A 15,534-nucleotide genomic window follows, 5' to 3' on the forward strand; every position below is an offset into this window, starting at 1 on the left:
ACCAATTCTAGGCATCAAAAATCTAGCTAACTATCCTACAGCAGCAAACTGATAGAATAGAAAACTCCAATTCTAAGCTGCCTTCTGGTCTTCTGGATTGTTGCGATCCAAACAGGAAACCCCAATGCTTAATACATACATTTCAAAAATGTATTTTTACTTTTATTCATTTATAGCCCACCTTTATTAGTTTTATAAATAACTCAAAATGGCAAACATACCTAATATTTCTTCCTTCTAATATTTTTTCCACAACTACCACCCTATGAGGTTGGTTGGGCTGAGAAAAAGTGAACCGCCTAAATAAATATAGGAGGGTGACTATTTACTTATCCATTAAATCAATTTATATAACTGCCCATCTCAGTAAATGACATTGGGCAGCTCACAACATTAAAACAAATGCGAAATATGCAAATAAGAGATAAAACACATAGCAGCTGAAGCATAAAATAAAGGCCTCAGCACAGCCAGGAAATGGGTTGTGTCACATACTGGGGCTGCAAGCTTGAGCACATAGTCAGGTCTTTAGGACCCCACAGAGGCCAGTAGGATTGGAGACAACCAAATGTCTTGAGGGATAATATTCTAGGGGGTAGGTACTATAGCAGAAAAAGTTATCCTATGGGACTCTACCAGCCAACACTCCTGTGCAGCATGCTCCCTATGCTATTTTGGATAGGATGGTAGAGACAACTGAGAAGAGTCAGCCCCATAAGCTCAAGCTCAACCCCTCCAAGACGGAGTGGCTGTGGTTACCAGCGCCCCGGTTCAACCAGTGAGTTCCATCACTGGCCATCGGGGGCGAACAGCTGGCCCCCGTGGAGTGGGCACGCAATTTGGGCGTCCTCCTGGATGCCCGGCTGTCAATGGATGACCATGTGACAGCCGTGGCAAGGGGGGCGTTCCACCAGGTTCGCCTGGTGCGCCAATTGCATCCCCTATTGGACCGGGACGCCCTTCACACAGTCACCCATGCGCTAGTGACGTCCCGACTGGACTATTGTAATGCTCTCTACATGGGGCTTCCCTTGAGATGCACCCGAAGGCTACAGTTGGTCCAGAATGCGGCCACGCAGGCAATTATGGGAGGTACTAGGTACTCTCATGTAACACCTCTCCTGCGCGGGCTGCACTGGCTACCTGTGGCTTTTCGGGTGCGTTTCAAGGTGTTGACTATCATCTTTAAAGCGCTCCATGGCACAGGACCTAGGTATTTGCGGGATCGCATCCTGCCCCATACATCCCTGCGGCCGATTCGCTCTCACAGGGAGGGACTCCTCCGGGTGCCGTCCACTAGGCAGTGCCAGCGGGCGACGCCCAGGAGTAGGGCCTTCTCTGTGATGGGCCCGACCCTCTGGAATGACCTCCCCCCGATATTAGAATAACCACCGATCTCCGCTCCTTCCGCAAGAAACTTAAGACCCACCTGTTCAACTTAGCTGGCCTGGCCTAACCGTAGTTTTAATCCTTCTAGCCTGTATTTTAAATTTTTAGGGGTAGGTTTTTTAGGTTGTTTTTAATTTTTATTATACTGTACAGCCTAGTATTTAATTTGATTTTAGGGGTATCTAAGATTATTTAATTTTGTATACTGTTTTTTATTTTGTTGTCTGTACACCGCCCCGAGTCCCTTCGGGGTGAGGGGGCGGTCTATAAATTTAATAAATAAATAAATAAATAAATAAATAAATAACCTGGCCCAAGTCCTGTAGGGATTTAAAGATAACTATCAACTTCAACTTAGAAGCAAACTGTCAGTCAATGCAACTTGTAGAACGATGTTTCACCTGCACTGAATAACTGACACCATTAATTTTGCACCAGTTGAACCTTCCGAATGCTCTCAAGAGCAATTCAATGTAGAATGTGTTGCAATAATCTATCAGAAGCTAATGAGGGCATAACTAAAAGTGAGGTTTTCTTGGTCCAGGAACATGTGCAAAAGATGCCCAACGCAAAGGCATGAAAAAGCCCTCTTAGCTAAGGCCGCCACCTGCTCTTTGAAAGGAGATGTTAGTCCAGGAGGCCCCTAGATTGCATTTGGCTTTGCAGCAGTGCCATCCATCCAGAACCAAAGATGGAAGGCCCCCAAACTAAAAGCCATGTGGTCTTGTTTGGGTTGAACTGAAGTTCCTGAAGAAGTGAAACATTTTCAATGAAAAAATAAACCAAGAAAGTCCAGTTGCCTTTTGAACAGCATTTCGGACAAACATGACATGGATGACTGAGACATTGAGTTGAAGGTTGTTGCGCCCCATTCACGCGCCCACAGACTCCAGACTCTGAGACATAACTTCCATATCATCACTTGCACAGCCTGGAATGGAGATACAAAGCTCAGCATACCGATGATATCTCACCTCAAAGTGCTAGATGACCTTATCCAACAGCTTTATTAAATGTTAAATAGCAGGGAGAAAGTACCACCCAACAAAATAGTGTCCAGGGGCTAGAGCTCTTGCCACTCATCAATTCCTCAGGAAGGAGGACAGTATTGTACTGCCCACTCCCACAACCAATACAGAAGGATACCATGATTGATGGTATCTACAGAATTACTATAGAACTGTATTTTTTAAAAAAGTGTACATGGTATATAATGAAGGGAAAAATAATAAAAAAATCCTGTATTAAACTATACAGGATACAAAACAAAAACAAAGAAAAATAGCTCAAATAAATTTTAACATAGAAAACTCTAAAAGATAAAAAGTCAAGGTTACAAAGTAAAATTCCTAAATACCTAAATTATGTCTATTTTTAGTATAGCTATATAATAGCCCATTCAAAGATAAGTAAGTAGATAGGTAGATATAGTAGATAAGACACCAGATAAATTATATTCATTTTCTATTTTTGCAAGTTGTAATTCAATTTTTTAACAGTGAATTAAAGCAAGAGCATATGCAATCATACTGTCTGGTCTTGCCTTCCCATCAGTGCAAAGCTGATTCAGGGTTTCAGAGTTGACAAACTCCATTAAGTTATCATGTGGAGCTTCAGATGCAATCTTATCCAGATTTCTTCATAGAGAGAAAGAATCCAAGTTTGGAAACTATAATCCAGCAAAGCAGTAATATTTTTAATCCTTACCTGGCTTCAAAGCACCTGGTTTACCGTAGTCATAATATTTAGTCAATTACAAGTGGACATATCCGTAAGATATATACCAAAGTGCCTTTACATTTATTACATCTGCAGCATAAAAATGATGAGAGCAAAACTTTTTTAAACATTCCCTGAAGGATCCAAGATCTTTCTTTTTTTGCTAAACTACTTTTTAAAGTTGTAGGAAACATATTACATTCTTTAAAACCTGAATCTACTGACTGAGTAACATAAATTCCAATCTATTTTTCTATAGTGCCCAAATTTATTTTTGAAAATTTTAAATCATTTTGGTAGTAATAAATGTAGTAATAAATGTCTTATGTGCCAAGTGCTACCATAAAAAACACACTGCCAAAGAAAGGGCTCAACCTCAGAAATTGCTGGAGAGGGGAAGGGAGAAATGTTCCTTTATTTGGTACATTTTTGAGTTTAGTACAGTATTCCTTAAGATAGGAAGTTTGGGGCATCCAACCATCCAGTCTTGAAATGAAATAAATTTCAGAGGACCATAGCAGCTTTAATTCTTCAGGCCAAATAAATCTCCAGAGGCTTTTTGGGCCTAGCATCTGGTACCCCTAAATGTCTGCCTGGGTAAACACATTCCAATGCAGAGGAGGCGGTGTAGACCAAGCTAGATGAAATCTCCCTGCCACACAATTGCACTTTCTTCCAATGACACTAAATATTAATGAGTGGCCTACATTAAATCCACAAGCACCTGACTCTCCCTCCCCTCTCTCCTTCTGCAGGGCAACTGCCCTGGCGCATCACCGCAGAAACCGTCATCTTTACTAGCAGGAACCCATCCTCCCCTCCTTCCCCCTGCCATCCCCTCCCCCCACCGCCAACTGGGGACTCGCCAGAAGGCAAAGGGAGGCTGGTGCAGCTGAGCAGGAAGAGAGCAGCACCAGCTGTGCATTCATTTCCAGAGGTTTCAATTCTGCCCAGCCTTGCTATTCTTCCTTTCAACAGAGGCAGTGAGATTATAAAGTGCTAACACTGGGGAAAAGGGATAGGACAGGCAAAAAAGAGAAATAGGGTGTACCTGTGTTTGCCGGCCAATCATATCTTCTTTGAAGAACCAGTGCAAATATTAGCACCCTTCAACCAAACAGCTGCCATCTGATTAGGCAAAAAGTCATGATCTAGCCAGTTCTTTGCCCAATGGCACATCTGTTCCTGGAAACAAAAGGCAGAAAGGAACAAAAAAAGTTTTTTATCTACTACACCCTAACTCATCCTGTGTTTTAGTTTTAGCTATATACCAAATTAGGGGAATCAATAGCTTGTGATTCCAGCCTGCCAGAATATATTGGGTGGCCTCCCTAGATTTCACTGATAACTAAACAGAGTTCTAAACTTGCAAGAAAATGCAACTGGTAGGTTAATCTTGAATATAGAATAAACTCTTCCCCAACAAGGTGTCCTCTGTCTTCAACAATTATCTGCCAAAGGCAACAACTCTACAGAAATTATCTATTTACTGCATTTCATTTTTGGAATCACTACTTCACTTTCTAGGCAGCTAATAAAATACATGTAAAACACATTAAAAAGCACACCATAACAACAATAAAATCTATATGTACAATAGATTGAAGATTTTAATTTTTGTTTTACATTTTTTTATATTTTCCCCGTATGTCCCCTTGATCAGCTAAAACCTGCATGCTAATGAATTAAGTCAGAACTGGCCACTGGTGGGGGGGGGGGACGGACCAAATTGGCATTTCCTACATTACTTTTGGTTCCTCCTGTCTCTCCCCCCAAACAGCAGGTGGGTCTGGGAAGGGCAGCTCCTGTAACAACTTTGAAATGAGCTCTGGAGGACAGCTTGCCAAGTAAAGCCTGAGGGAGGCAGACTGTCATCCTCCCCCCTCCTCGACCTATTTCTTGGCTACTTTATTGGTTGTACTCATTTCTAGAGAACCGTGTAAATCATCAAAAAGCCTTATACATCAAGAGTGCCTGCCAAAGGAGTATATTAGGTTACCTAAAATCTGTGAACTATACAATGTGGGGTCCTTCCTGGATTTGTGGCCATTATACTGAGAGAGTAATTAAGTGTATGAGAGAGTGAAAGAGGGCGGGAAGAGTAGGGTGTATTAGTGTAAATTTCAGGCTTCCATTTCCTCCCAAAATTAGCCACTTTGTCCCTTTGGTTTTTTTTTAAGGGGAGGCGTTTCATGTACCAATTTGATCCTTAAATGTCCATAACAATATGCCAAACATTGGGCTTCTCCTAGCCCAGAAATCCTGGGAGCCATAAAAATATTCTCCCATCCTAACTGCAGGAATATTGCCTACTTCTGGCCATGAGAATAGATCCCAAAGGGAATCCATATCCTTGCTTCAAAGAGATGGTTGGCCTCTTCCGGTAGATCCTCTTTTATTACACACAATTATATGCACACACATGAAACATTATTAATACATCCTGCCATGAAAAGACCTTTGAGGCTTGCTGCATGTCTTCCCAAACAGAGAAGAAAGATATAAAAACTACTGTATGGATACATAAAAGTCTCATTTTTTTGGAGGCTAAAGTAAAAACAAGTTGCTCTAAACCTGTCTCAATATATCTATCCTGAAATTCCTGCCTTGCCCCTAGAGATTTCTTCCCACTGGCCAGGGCTCATCCTTAGAAGTAGGGAAAGCAAATTATTCTCTTTGATTCCTTGCCTGTCCTACACACACATCACATCCACACACTACCCATTTCCCTTTATGCTGTGTTCCATCCAAACAGCCCAAAGTGGTCCTTGATTGATGGCAGTGTTTGCCCGCTAAGCGCACCCTGCGGTCCAATCCTTGCACATTCCCCAATTCCTCCCCAGTCCCTATTCAAAGACCGACTGTGTCTCATGTCAGTCCCTGAGGTGCTATTAATTAAAAATACATCCAATTAAATGGCAGGTGAGGACGTGCCATACGAGCTCCCTCCCCCTCCTGCTTCGATTGGCTCATCTGTGCTTCGAATTGAACAAGATGCAGAGAGGCTACAGGAGAGCTCTCTGAACCTGTGCCAACATAGGCCATGCCAGTCTGTTCGGGTGGGGCTGTGAGTGTATGTTGCTGTGTGTGCATATGCAAAAGAGATGTGGCAGGCTGATTACCATAGCCAATGGTTGGCATTATTATAGTTTGTCAGCTGCGTCCTGCCCCATTTTTATGCTTGCTTTCTCCCAAATACCAAATGAAACTAGGGGGAAGAAAAGCTTATCTAGTAGAGAGAGAGTTTGCTAAGCCAAACAACAGATTCATTTAAAATAAGTCTGTAGAATGGAGGCCTACAGGCAAAGTTTTGGCTGTCCATTTTAAAGTGTGACGCTAATTTCAATTTCTCCTTCGCAGTTTGGCCACTGCCTCCCAAGCTTCTTTTGCCAATTTTAGCAGCCTTCCTTTTTCTTAACTACATTGTTCTGATTTTACATCAGTTCAGTCTAAATTATTTTTCTCAGCCTGACTTCTGTAACAGGAATCAATTCCCTAGACCGCTAATATCCCTGACAGATGGGCATTGTGTCACATGCTTATTTTAATAACAATAATCAAAATATAGTATAGAAGTGGTGAGCCAAAAGACAGGCAAAATATGGAACCTCTGAATACTGATTTAGTCAACAATGCTAATTTTACCCTTCCTGCGGTTGTACAATTGCAAAATATTGACCTTTTTGCCAAACTGGTGATACTTTTGTCTCCTGCTAAAAGCAATAATTCAATAACCTTATCTTTTACTAATGCTGAGGTAAGAGAAAATATATGGAACCAAACGAATATTTCAACAAGTTAGTTCTACATCAATATCAGTCATCTCATCATATATAAACATTTTTCATGAGTTCTTTCTAAGATCTGGTTAATAGTTATGTGTCAGCAGATAACATGACAGCTAATTCTATGATCCAACCCATACGTTTCTGAAAGAAAGCACTGAATATAGGGGGATTCATTTCATGTATTCCTATTTAAAGTAATATAATCCATAAATTCTATAAATATTTTCCCTGGTCGTGCATAATGCACAAGTAATTCAGATTAACTGGTATTGATCAATTATATACTGAAAGTAAATTATGTTGGATTAAGCCAGGAACAATGTTTTTAAATGCCATTCAAGGATAGATGGAAGTATGACTCTTAATTGCCATATCTAAAAATTACCAAATTCTAATCAAATATGAAGTTGGCATTTCAAAAGTTGAAATAGTAACACTGAAAAAAAGATTCTTGGGCTGAAAACTGAGCTTTTTTTGTCAGACAAATGTGGCAACATAAGTATTCCTTCTGAAAGTGATATTGAATGGAGGAGTGTGGAGCAACAGAGAACAGATCAGAATAATCTTGCAATGGCCAAGAAAGGGGGTGGTTGTTTCAAAAGTGTTCCATTTTAGTTTTGGAATCTGCTGTATTTCTTGCCGACTTCACATTCCTGCTAATTGGAGGTTTTAATCTTCAGCGACTTTCTGCTCAGGGGTGCTGACAGGATCACCAGCTGTGCAGCTATTCCAGCAGCAGCGGCTTTTTAATCAAGCCATCTTGGCAGGGAAGGTGGGATAGTGGAATTGGGGAAAGGGAGGGTGAAGTTAGGAGGATGAGGAAGGTGAAAGCTTGGTTTTGCCCCTCCCCACTCCAAGGGCAAAGCTAATTTGTGGAGGGAAAGAGAAACTGGTTTTTCCTTGCAGAAACTAAGAGTAAGTCTTGGCAGGATCCCAAGACATGAGTTTATGCAGACCGCAGTTTCCCATCAGCCATATATTAAGAGAGTAGATTTTTAAATTACATCAAGGAGCAGAGAAAGAAAATCCTAACCCTAAACCTTTTTGTAGCCATCTTTAGCTATTATTTTAGAAGGTAGATAGCAATTTTTGGTCTGGTATGGTAAGGATAAAGAAATTGAATTTCTCCTCACAGCACAATCTTTCCCTCACAGCCATGATTCAAATACTGAGGAGACACCTCAAGAATTTATATTGGAGTACGGGATATACCAGTCAGCTCCAAGATTTGCTACTAAGTCCCTATGACTCATAGATAACGCCTATCTGTCACACTATTTGATCCATGACATTTAATGTCTTTCTAATCTGCTTCTCATACAACATGGGGCCTAAAGTTCATCGAATAGTTTGACAGAAAACAAAATCCTTGATTTCCTCTAGTTGCCTGGTAAGCAATTTGGTCCTCTGCAGATGGAGATCTCTTCCTAGCTGTCAAGTCTTATCATTATCATGGCAGATTTTTTCCTCTAAAATTTGCCCTTTTAGAGAAAATAATTATCAGCTAGGGCAAGCATCTACAATTCACAGCTTGGCGGCTGCAGGCCTCCCTTTCAATCCCTGCTACAAAACCTTGGTGAACTCCAACATCCACACCAATAGCTTCAGCTTTTATTCGAGAGAATAATTATTTTATTTAAGAGGTTAAAAGGAGAAAATGACAGAGAGAATTATCCTATGAATGATATTTATTTTTTAACAAAACTATAATTAAATTAAGTCCAATGCTCTTTTATTTTGCCCCAACCCGAGTTTTTAGAATGTTAAAAAAGCCTTAAAAGATTTGCAGACCCCTCATTTAGGAATCATTCAGAAAGAGAAAAGAAAGTGCATTACAAAAAAACACAGATAATGTGCATAAATTTGCATCTGCTGTTTTATATGCATAAGTGCCAAATTCAAAACAATTATGATAATCTAAATGATCATATACTTTTTGGCAAAATGATAGTATGATAGTGACTAGGAGATCTCTGCACAAGCTCACTCTGCTGATTTGGAGGGAAATGCTTTTAGGACTCCTTATCTTTAAAGTGGATAAGGATTGGTCTGTATTTCATGTGGAATAGATACTTTGTACCCTTATATTTTCACTACGTATTTTGGCAATCATTGTGCTTATTGCAGTGGCCTAGAGGGGAAGATGCTTGCCTCCCACTTGGGGAGAGTTCAATCCTAGAGGTTTCTCTTCTAGGGCGCAAAGAAAAAATATCTGCTGTGAACTCTGCATGGCATCAGGAAGGGCATCTGGCCAGTAAACACATCCAGTCACCCTGATTCTACCCCAAATTAAGAGATTACAAGATCGTAAAAAGGGAGTTTGTGTTATTGTGTGTGCTGAAGCCAATGGACCTCATATTCCGTTCTAAAGAAAGAAGGTGAAAACTATTTGAATTAGTTTCTATGATACTCATACCATTTTTATTCATTTTTTTAATTTAACCAATTTATACGGCTGCCCATCTTGCAAATGCAACTCTGGGCAGTTAGCACACACATAAACAATAAAAACAATGCTCATAAATGCTACCCTAATAAAGAATAAAAATCTACAGAAGTTACTGAGGGTAAACCCAAATAGAGCAGTTAACAAAAACCTCTCAATGGGGTATGTAACGTCCTGACTATCAGGAACACTACACTCATTAGATTACATTCTTTTAAATGAAGGGCCCTTTCTGCTGGATCTAGAAGGATAGGCAGAAACAACCAAAAAAGGTGGTCTTGATAATAACCAACCCCATGCCATGAAGGTCTTGACAAGCAACATCTTCAGTTCCACCCAGGGAGTGCCAAACTGAGAAGAGGTTAATATACCACCTCTCAGGTTCTAATTCAGCACCATAACGATGACACCAAACTAGCACTTTTGTTATTTTAAGGTGTGATCATCTACACAGAAGTAAGTTCAATTTTGAGTAATGTATTTAGAATAGAATAACAGAGTCGGAAGGCATCTTGGAGGTCTTCTAGTCCAACCCGCTGCTTAGGCAGGATATCTTATATCACTTCAGACAAATAGTTATCCAATTTTTTCTTTAAAACTTCCAGTGTTGGAGCATTTGTAACTTCTGGAGGCAGGCTATTCCACTGATTAATTGTTCTGTCAGGAAATTTCTCCTTAGTTCTAAGTTCCTTCTCTCCTTGATTAGTTTCCACTCACTGCTTCTTGTCCTACCCTCAGATGCTTTGGATAGCTTGACTCCCTCTTCTTTGTGGCAGCCCCTGAGATATGGGAGCATGGCTACCATGTTGCCCCTAGTCCTTCTTTTCATCAGACTAGACATTTGCAGTTCCAGCAACCGTTCTTTATATAGAATGGCCTCCAGTTCCCTAATCATCTTCTTTGCTCTTCTCTGAACTCATTCTAGAGTCTCAACATTTTTTTTACATCATGGCGACCAAAACCTGAGATACAATTTTGAGTGTCTTAAACCTCACTCAGACCAGGAGAGAATCTTTGGCAGACCAAATATTGTTGAACTGGAGTTGTAAGGGCGGTTCACCAATGGTTATGTTGAATGAAACTGCCATGTTTACTTACACTAGACAACCCAAAGGCTTCTTACTCTATCTTTACAATAAGGATTCCACAATAATGTCTGAAATTTATTATTTTTGTCCTGTAGAATTTGGGAGAATTATTGTCTGGGGAACATACTGAAAATACTACATCAGAAACAACTCCTTTACTACATTTTACTAATCCAGGAATTCCTGTTTTTTTTTTAAAGAATGGCTTTAAAATTAGTTTAAGTCTATTTTATTGCTAGAATTTTTAATATTTTATGTCTGAGCTACCACAAAGGATAAAGACAATAAGAATCCTAATGTAGATTAAAACATTGGTCAATGTGATCAATACAGAGAGAGATGGAGGGACTAGATTATGCAGCAGAAACACACATTGTAATAGGTGAGATCCATCTGGATACAAAATAGAGGATCAAGAAGCTTTCAACCCAAAGGAGCCCTTTTCATTTCCCATTAGAATCCATACTTCATCTAGTTTCACTCATCCCATCCCCTCTCAATTTCAGGTGTTCATCGTGCTATGTTTGTTTGTATTTGGGTTTAACTGGCTGCAGTTTAGTTGTGAGCCTCAAAACAGCAAGGACTATTATTTTAAACTCTGTAGTTCTGCATGAAAAGATCTGGAAGAGCTGGACTCAGCAAATATAGGATACTTAGTAGAAAAGCTGCTATGGGCAATACTTCCCATGTTGACCCTCACAGGCGCTACACTTACTTCATTTTGTTGAATATAGGAATATAAATATTAAGTATATTTTATTCTGTTTCATTACATTGATCCACTAACTCTCTTGCTCTCCATTTGTTACTATTCCCATTGCTAGTTTTAGCTTATAAGCTCTATAATGGCAAGGACCTGTCTATTTCTGTTTTGCTTTAGTTAAAGAGAGTGTTCACATAGCATTTTCAGCCATAATGTGTTTTGTTTGGCTTGAACTTAGCTGATGTGAACCCAACCCATATGCTGTGAACATGGCACTCTATATAATCAGCTGACATGCAAACATATTGCTCTCCATACACTGGAGAATGTAATTGGAGTTGTTGTTTGGCCAGTTTGGATTTTCTTTAACATAAAACTAGGAATGTGGGAAAGGTATTTTTCTCATATGCAGCCGAAACAAAGAAATTTCTTTTCTTTCTTTCTTTCCTTTCTTCTTTCTTTCTTTCTTCCTTCTTTCTTTCTCTTTCTTTCTTTCTCTTCCTTTCTTTCTTTCTCTTTCTTTCTTTTTCTTTTTAGTGAACAAGGAAGTGACTTGAGATGCGTAATGATTCTCCAAGAATCTTTTTTGTCTCTGTATTCAGACTTATTTGGCTGCAAATATCTCCCTTCCTCAAAATGGTAAAAGGAAATGAAACCAAAACAGAGGTCCAATGGAGTTAACAAGCCATGATGATCCGAAAGTGAGATGCCAGAACTTCCTGTGGAAATGTTTGGAAGTTTTGTTGACGTGAGCTGCCCTCTTGTGTCTAAAAGAAGAATGCCAGTTGCCAATTGTCATGAAGAAGAAATCAGCCAATGACCCATCTTTAAAGATCTGCATTTAGTTTATTGCCAACAATATTTTCTATAGTACTTTTTGTTGTTCAGTCTTATCTTTACTTAATGTACCTTACTTTTATATTTAATTTATGCGGCATTTCTTTTTTATCACTTCTCAGAAATATAAATTATCAATTCTTAAGTATTTCTTTTCCTTCAAAGAAACCATTTTTAGATGAATAAAAAATTCTAACTAAAACTATTAATAACAAATGTTAAAAACCAAGTTAAAACAGAATGGTGGGCATTCTGAAACAGCCAGCAGATTAAGAAACACAGCATGACAATATTTAAAGATCTTCTTCAGCTATATGAGGGGCAACATTGTTTACAATTGTAAGCAATTACTAGCAGCATCACTGCTGACAAAGGTCCTCAACTCTTAAGGTGAGGACAAAGAGCAGGACCATAAACTGAATATAAATTGGGAAATTATGTCTTTCTAAAGATTGTGTCTCTTCACAATTTGTGACAGCTTTCATCAACTATGGTCACAATGCATGATGATGACACAGTGATATTAAATTCTTGCATAGAATTCAGAGACTCGTGGAAAATTCACTTGGAAAAGGAAGAATATGAGAAGAGAATTATGATGCAATCATAATTCATAAAGAAGGAGGATAAATGGTAAATTTGCTTGTAACTGCTGTAAATATTAGGAGTTGTTTCTTTATATGATTTTTATTTACTTTCTTTTTACTTGTTTACTTGTTTTATATTTTTCTTCACTCTTTTTCTTTTCTATAAATATGCACTGCATGTTTGCCTTTTATTATTGTAAACAATCTTTTATTAAAATTATTTTTAAAGAGAAAAAAAAAAGTCCAATTCTGTCTCAGGCCATGCCATCTAGTTAGGCAGTTGTCAAAATGAAATCTCTTGGACTTCTGGATCAAAAACCAGAATATAAATTAACAAATAAAACTACTATGGTTATGGCTAATGGGAGATGGGAATTCAAAGAATAACTAAAGTCCTACAAGTTTCACAGTCCTAACCTGCACAAATAGGCAAATATTTTACTGATACAGAGGGAATCTGGATTGATAAAGACTGCTCATAGGAGTATCACTGATTCATCAGTTCAGACCTAACTCAATCATTGCTACCTATAAATTGCTGATTCAAGTGAACCATTTAATGAAGTCATTTTTGCTTTATGCAATAAAATACACCACTCTTTTGTTAACTTTTAATAACCTCAATGGTGATAACATTTCCATACAGGTAGTCGTCATTTTGTCACCCCAACTGTGACCAACAACTTGATTGTTAAGCAAAGCATTTGCTAAGTGAATCCATGGCTTTTCTTATGATTTTTACTTGGAGTTTTCTTTGATTTAAGACCCATGGAGGTCGTAAATGCAAGAATTTGTAATGAAGTCACCTTTTCATCAGATTATGAATGGTTGCTAAATAAGGAGGCCATTAAGGAAGGTCTATCTGTAACCCCACTGTCCAATAATCTCACTCCATTATCCCCTCTATTATATTGACCCTCTAATGGTATTTAGGACAGAAGTATGGATGTGGCTCTGATCTAACTAAATCCTTAACAACATTATATTAATTTGGGTGATGGATTTGGAAGATATGTGAGTGGCAGCACGGAATCCTGAAATGATTTGGTATATTATTTTAACACCCCATCCCTAAACTATTGTAACTGAATCTTGATGAGCCACTTATTTTGAATAAAAGGTATAACATTCAATGATAAAACTGGTTTTACTCTTTCCTTCCTCTGTCTACACTGTAGCTCTCCTTATATAAAAGCTTGATGAGAATGAATATCATTCCACAGACATGCATACACTCTCTTTCTCTCATATATACAAAAAAACCCACATAGACACATGGGGTTTTCATGGTACTGAACTGGGGGGGGGGGGGGGGATCATCTGCAACCTTTTTTGTTTTGGATTAGAGTGCCATCTAGTGTCCATCATTAACATTCAAGTTAGAAAGAGCAGAAAGTATACAAAGAAATTTAAGATTCTGTATCCATGCATTTGTCAACCACATACTGTAATTCTGAAAACTGAATAGAATAAGACCTAGTTTGATGTGGGGAGAAAAGTCACACACAAAAATCAGATTGCAAATAAGTTGATTTTGGCCAGAACATATGGAGGAAAATATTCCAGAAAAAAATGTAGCCCTGGATTAGCCATTAGCCATTAATGTGCTAATCCAGGTGCTTAGGGCATCAAAGGAAGTGGGACACCAAAGAGTTTTCCCCCCCTTAGCTGCCATGGTCTTAAATCTAAAAATGAAGTTTAAATTGTTGTAAAGGGAATTATGTTAAATGAAAATCACTTTAGATTTTCCTTCCTTCCCATCCCATCCTATCCCATCCCATCAGTGGTGGGTTCCTGCCGGATCGCACCGGATCGCGCGCTCCCTTTCGGCGCTAAACCCGGAAGTACGGTCTTGCCCCGCCCCTGGCGACGGGACGACGCTTGCCTGCGCTCCACCAGCTCAGCTGGGAACGGAGACGTTTCCTCAGCGGAGCGCCTGAAAGGGACGCAGGCTCAGCCTGCCAGGCTGCCACCACTCCACTGAAGACATTGCTGAGCAGAGAAACGTCTCCGTTCCCAGCCGAGCTGGTGGAGCGCAGGCAAGCGTCGTCGTGTCACCAGGGGTGGGGCAAGACTGTACTTCCGGGTTTAGCGCCGAAAGGGAGCGTGCGATCCGGTGCGATCCGGCAGGAACCCACCACTGCATCCCATCTTCTCCCATGACTTTCCAAGACAAAAATGGTGGGTGCTAAGGGCCATTGAATTTAGATAAATAAAACACAGCATGCTTTAATCAAAAATACAACTCAAACAGCATGTTTTAATTAAAAAAAAAAATACAACTCAAAGACAGTCCAACAAGAATGCAGGGATTACAAACATAAAACTTAAAACTAATATATTCCTATGAAAAAATTATCCCATGCATTTAGCTTACCTAGGCTTGTCTAGTCTAGATGTTCAGCCATGTCCCATTGATGTTTTTTTTTAGTAATTGGGATGAAAAGGGTCTTCCCACTGGAGAGGAACAACCTCTTCATCAAGGTACTGTTTGTTCAGAAAACCCAACAGAGGCTACAAAGCATGCAGTATCAATAGTTTTCAGAGGTGGTTGGCAATAGGATAATTAGGAAAAGGTCCATCTCATTGTCAACTAAATATAATGTTTGATATTGCATTACTATTTTAATTGGTTTATAATAATTTATTGCTTTATTACTTGGATTTGGGATGACAAAGTATACCTTATTTCCACGAAAATGAGACAGGGTCTTATTTTCTTTTAACCCCCGAAATAAGCACTTGGCCTTATTTTCAGGGAGGTCTTATTATTTTTGAGGTGCAGGAGACAGCGAGTGTGGCCACCTCATGGCTGCTGCTGTGTTGCAATATTTTTGGGGAGGTCTCATTTTCAAGGGAGGGCTTATTTTAGCGCATGCGCTCAAAAGCCCAATTGGGCTTATTATCTGGAGAGATCTTATTTTCAGGGAAACCGGGCATATAATTTAAAAATTATTACAGAATTTATACTACTTAT

The 15,534-nt window shown here is 39.3% G+C and overlaps 1 protein-coding gene across 6 annotated transcripts in view; it reads right to left on the minus strand.

Annotated features, from left to right (window-relative positions):
• The window catches only part of CDK12 (cyclin dependent kinase 12), an 84,855-nt gene that overhangs the window by 24,501 nt on the left and 44,820 nt on the right, over positions 1 to 15,534 (minus strand). For 3 of the 6 annotated variants that reach the window (XM_081932128.1, XM_081932129.1, XM_081932119.1), the window contains exon 17: positions 4,160 to 4,293. The exons of the other annotated variants lie outside the window; for them this stretch is intronic. In XM_081932128.1, the coding sequence (XP_081788254.1) occupies positions 4,177 to 4,293 (117 nt within the window). In that variant the 3' untranslated portion in view covers positions 4,160 to 4,176. The remainder of the gene's footprint in view (positions 1 to 4,159; positions 4,294 to 15,534) is intronic. 6 annotated transcript variants of the gene reach the window in all.

This window comes from Natrix helvetica (genome assembly GCF_964273705.1).
Source record: "Natrix helvetica genome assembly, chromosome: Z".
In the NCBI taxonomy this organism is placed as follows: Eukaryota; Metazoa; Chordata; class Lepidosauria; order Squamata; family Natricidae; genus Natrix; species Natrix helvetica.